Here is a 5,386-nt window from a genome sequence, read left to right as displayed (position 1 = left end):
AAGTCGAAAAATTTGTGATTTTCTAAAGTTTGTAATTTAACTTTTGTCGATACGGTGTAGAGGCCGTCAACTGTATGGGGGGTTGGAAAAAATGTCATTGGTTAATGAATTCAGTGGAAAAGTTTGCAATAAAAGGCGGAAGAGTGTCGGCAATTTTAAATACGTGTGTATCTATGTACATTAGGGGTATTCACGATCCGATGCATACTGTCTGGCATGGTGCAAGTATAGCATAAATAGCATGATTGTTATTATTTCATGTATTCAAACAACAACAAAATTAGCCAATCATGTTATTTATGCTATCTATGCACCATGTTAGACAGTATGTACCGGATCGTGAATACCCCTATTGTAAATCTAGTCAAATTTCCACATTCGAACCACATCAGCTTTTTCTTCGTAATATATTGATTCGAGTTGTGTTGGTTTGCTTTAATTTTTCTTTGTTGCTTACGAATTTCCATGAACATTTCACCATCCGTGTCGATTTTGAGCAGCAGCACTTGTCCTTGAGCTGTATAATGACCATTTAGGCGTATTTTAGGCACTGAATAAGTCATTTTGAAATCGTATTCATTTTCTTTGAAGCTGCACAAAACAGAGAGAAAGTTTTTTTTAGTGAAAGTGTCTTTCAAGTATTTTATGGAAATATGTTTTTATATTTGATCTGCATTTAAAATAAGATTTATAAAAATATATTATATATATGTCTACCACCACTTAAGTAATACTTTTCGCAATTTGCTTGCTTTTTTTGTAGTCTCACTACTATTATTTACTAAATCAACTCAGCTGTGCATATTTATTAGTAATTGAAAATAATGGAGTAGCTAACTATTAACCCAATACCAATTACATACATATATCTATACATATTTATAAATATCCATTTGCATACTTACTTGACACTCTTCACCTTCGCCTCACTCAAACCAGTTACTGTGATGTTGTTTATTTTCACTGTGATTGGTGTGATATTTTCACTATCTTCGATCACCTCGAATTCGCGCACAAATAAGGGGTCTATGGGTTCTGAATGAGCAAAGCCAGGTAAACCTAGTGAAAGAAAATGTAAATGTAAAGCAATTTTTTATAATCGGAAACTTTGCAAATTTACTAGACAAAGAAAAAATGTTTATTAATAACTGATATTATTCGATTTTAATTCGTATTTTAATATTCTCAATTTTTCTATACAATAAAGGAATATATCTAATATAGAAAATTATTAACATTTCATTTATTATAGTGAAAAACATACAATTTTACAAGTATAAGTAAATTACAATTACATTAGATTTCAAAATTGCAGACAAAATTTCTGCCAAAATTTTGCCAAAAATCTATTGACCTATTCTCACTACTTAACGTATACACTACACACACACACAGAAAATTATAGCCAACTTTTGTCAATTTTTTTTTTAAATTATTGAATTTAAAAGAAACCTTATTTTCAATACATATGTGCTATGAAATTCTATTAACTTTTAAATTAGAAAGCCGTCATATTGGACCCATCATTTAGAATTTTTGTGACCTGCTTTCAGATTCGTAATCAGCTGTCATCAAAACTCCTAAATACTATGAAAATCTCCCGAGTAAAAAGTTTCGAGCGAATTCAATAATTTTTAAAAATTGAAACCTGACTGAAATTTTGTTATCAGTGGTCCCATAAACTAGTAGATACGAAGTTGTGTTCGAGTCCATCAACGCGAATCGGTTAAAATAGTTTTGTCCCGCTAGATTCTCTATTCAGACCACTATGCGACGGAAGAAAAGTATGTCGACACCAAAATCAGCACTTATGAGCGCTTCAAAAAAAAAAAGGAATTTTTAACTACACACGATATTCGGTTGCATGCAGTAAATAACTTAAGTAAAAAATAAAACGTGATATTCATTAATATACTTAAGTACTTAGCTCTAAAATTTATTTAAAGAACTTCAAAACAGACAACATTTAATCGTGAATTGGTAGAGACCGGAGAACACAACTTAATTACCACTGGACATTGGCGTCGTTTCATTTTAAAAGTCGTTTAGTTTCATACTTTTAAACTAAAGCTTTCTTAAGCCTTACAGCACAAAAAATCAAGCGCTGAATCTTAAAGTTTTAAAATATTTATGTAGAGCATACCGGTTAATTTGGATCGTTCATTTCAAAAATGAAATCAACAATTTTTAAAGCTCTTAGTTTTACCGTTATTCAACGTTCGTTATATTGGGCAGTGATAGAAATGATCTTAACCAACTTTTTTCCTTCGCAAAATATATTTCTAAACTATGAATAAAGCCTCCATGCATATACTATTTGTCGAATCTCCATTTCCCCGGAAAATTGGTTAGTATTTTTCAATAGATTACACAGCTCACTATCAACTTTTCTGACACTTTTTATTCTTGTGAAAAACACGGTCAACTGCAACCTAAAAATTTAATTAAACAATTGGGGTAAAGAATGATATAATTTTTCAAAACAACTTTTCTCTTAACAACAAAAGCTCTTATTTACGAAAAAGGAGCTTAAAGCACAAAAAAGTTTGTGCAATATATTGCACGCTGAATGATACTCGTATATGTATAGAATATAAACACGTTGATAAGGGAATCTTTAAATTTTTCATTTTTTTACCGAATTAGGATCTGATAATTTTCTACCTCTGTAGCTGCTTCAGATCGCCCTAATTGATAATAATGATGATAGAGCATTTATACAAACAGTGAGTCTCAGTCAAAATCGTACAGTACATTTTTTCCATATTTTGTCTAATTAATGTTCTTTTAATTTTTAATTAAAATTTATTTACACTAAATACAATACAATCAATAAAACTCACAAGTTTCTAACTTTGAAACAATCAAGCAAAAATCGTCAAATTTTTATTAAAATTCCAAATTTTTTATTCAGATTTTTTTTGGGTATGCAGTTTTGTAGCCCATTCAATTCTAATATAACAAAGTGCGAGTTTGAAGTTGCTACAAAATACCGTTGATTTTTGAGAATTTTTTTGTGGTGTTGCAAAGTTAGAAACTTTGTGTTTTATGGATTTTGTTGTAGTGTGAACCAAATATAGTGTTCTTATTAAAAAAAGAATAAAATTCAAATAAACGAAAATATACTTAAAATATGGAAAAAAAATGCATTGTACGATTTTGACTGACACTCACTGTATATATATATGTATGCATGTATGTACACAGATTATTTCTCCTTTGTTTACCCTTTACATACCATTTTTCCAGGTACTAAATATGTGCTGATATGCACTCACTATGCATTTATCAAAATCAGCCGATTTACGTTGACAGGTTTGCAGATCTTTAGCTGTAAATGAACAATTTAAAATATATTTTAAACAAAAAACCGGGTTATTTCACAGAGTTCGCGTGCGTTACGGCAACAACTTACGTTTCTCTTTCAAAAAATTTGTATTGTTGTTGCTACGGTGAATGCGTTCGGTTGTGGAGCTAATGTCAGTGCTTTTGGCCGTGGAAGTGGTTGTGGTGGTCGTCGTAGTGCTGCTAACGGTACATGACGTCCCACTGGTGCAGCTGGTTGCGCTGTTTGTACCGAAAGACACAGACAACGCTGCGCATAAAATGCCAAGAGCATATATGACGCTGATGGAATGCATTTTGAAAAAAAAAACTGCGTTGCTTTATTTACTTAAATGTTAAGCTCAACTAGTTTTATTGAAACTTGTATTTGTTTGCATTTCTTTATTAAAAATTTCTTCACTTTTTTCGTTTTCACTTGCGCATTTAACGTCACTTACACCGCTGTTGTTATGATTTACTAAAAAAAAAAAGTGATTGGTTGCTGCTTACACGGCGAATTGCAGTTTTCAACTGTTTCATTGCACGCTTTAAACTTTGCTTTTATTTGAAATTAAAAAAAAAAAAAAATTACAACAAAGTATAACTTTAAGTTGCTGATTGAGAGAAATAGTGCAGGCAGGTCTGGTGTGAGTGCGTGTGTTTGGTGTTTGACTACTCAGTGTTTAATTGCTAAATTTAAAGCAAATAAAAAGTAATCATCGTAATGCGAGGCGTTGTGCTAAGGTCGCCTTTTTTCCAAAAACATTTGTATGCACGTACAGTGGCGGACAATGAAGTGCGAACATAAAAGTAATTTGCCTTTAAAATTTTACAACCAACAATAAACTGGGTTAACAAATACGTATTTTAATTTTAACACTCTTTATACAGATTTTCACGCCGCTAAATTTTGAAGAAATGTCACATGTCACGATTTTTCGATTGACAGAATAGCTGTTTGTAGGAATACTATGATATATATATCGTGCTAGGTATGGAGAAACTAGCATTGCATACTAGATGGCTGTCGTTATAGGCCACAATTATTTACAACTCAAATTGAACTAAATTTAGCTCATGTTTGAGGTTCTCCTACCAAGTTTCCTCCCTTTTGTATTTCATTTGCGCTCTACAAAAGTAAAATATACAAACGCTCGGAATCTTTTATCTACCAATGACTACTTATCGTGATCGTGCGCCGGTTTATTTTTATTTGTCCGCTACTGTGGAGCAAGACTTTTTTTATTTCTCGTGTTTTGTCTTATAGTTTCTGATTTTGCTTTTTATCTTTTTACTGTAAGCTTTTGTCTAGCTTTTTGCGTTTAGTTTTGTTTAATTATTTTTATTGCAGGTTAAGTAATTAGAACAGCATACAAACTACTTTTGTAGTGTAGTGAAACTTTTTGTAAACTAGTTCAACTTGAATAAACTTTCGTTTACTATTCTTCTCTGGCAGGCAGAGAGAAATGAAAAATTCTAACAGGAAGTCGATGTATCGAGTAAATTNAAAAGTGAATGTTGTTGACTAAACAGGTTTAAACGCAAAAAATTTATTTTACATTCCTGAACTCAATTTCAGCATTATAAATGAAGTAAATAAATACACAAAAAAAAACTTTCTAATATACCACTTTCTAAAAAAAACAAAACCGATATCAATTCTCATATATAAAATTTAAGATTATCGTTAATTTCTTTTATTAATTAAAACAAAAGCCAACTCCTAGCCACTTGCCACTTGCACTTAATTAGATATACTAAAACTTAACGTCTACGTAATCGCATAGCCAATATTTTTCTAAAAACTAATCTAATTTCTAAATTTTAATTTTGGTGAATCTTTTTTATAACAGTTTAAATTTTCCTTATGAATGTTTTTTCGTTTTGGGGAACCATACAACTGTTTTCAACTAGTTTTTATTAAGTAACATTTATTAACTGGAACAGGAGAATCGTTTTCTTCAAAATTACTACTTTTCCGCACTTTGCACTAAAAATTTTTTATAAACATAAAAAAATTCAAAAATCGGGCTCAACTGGTCTCTTGCTAATTTCATAAGCT

The 5,386-nt window shown here is 30.9% G+C and overlaps 1 protein-coding gene across 1 annotated transcript; it reads right to left on the bottom strand.

The window, feature by feature from the left end:
• Window positions 1-7: 7 nt before the first annotated feature.
• LOC108382415 (uncharacterized) lies at window positions 8-3,704 on the bottom strand (the record flags this gene model as incomplete). The annotated part of the gene is made up of 5 exons (XM_017638788.1): window positions 3,416-3,704; window positions 3,239-3,331; window positions 906-1,059; window positions 458-591; window positions 8-70 (listed from the first exon to the last, which is right to left on the bottom strand). Coding segments are annotated over exons 1-5 (670 nt in total), but the record flags the coding sequence as incomplete, so codon positions are not given.
• Window positions 3,705-5,386: the final 1,682 nt, after the last annotated feature.

Source organism: Rhagoletis zephyria, unplaced genomic scaffold (genome assembly GCF_001687245.7).
Source record: "Rhagoletis zephyria isolate East Lansing unplaced genomic scaffold, Rhagoletis_zephyria_1.1 Rzeph_scaffold_26850, whole genome shotgun sequence".
NCBI classification, from domain to species: domain Eukaryota; kingdom Metazoa; phylum Arthropoda; class Insecta; order Diptera; family Tephritidae; genus Rhagoletis; species Rhagoletis zephyria.
Note: the sequence above shows the minus strand (reverse complement) of the source record. Positions and strands in the feature narration are given on the sequence as shown.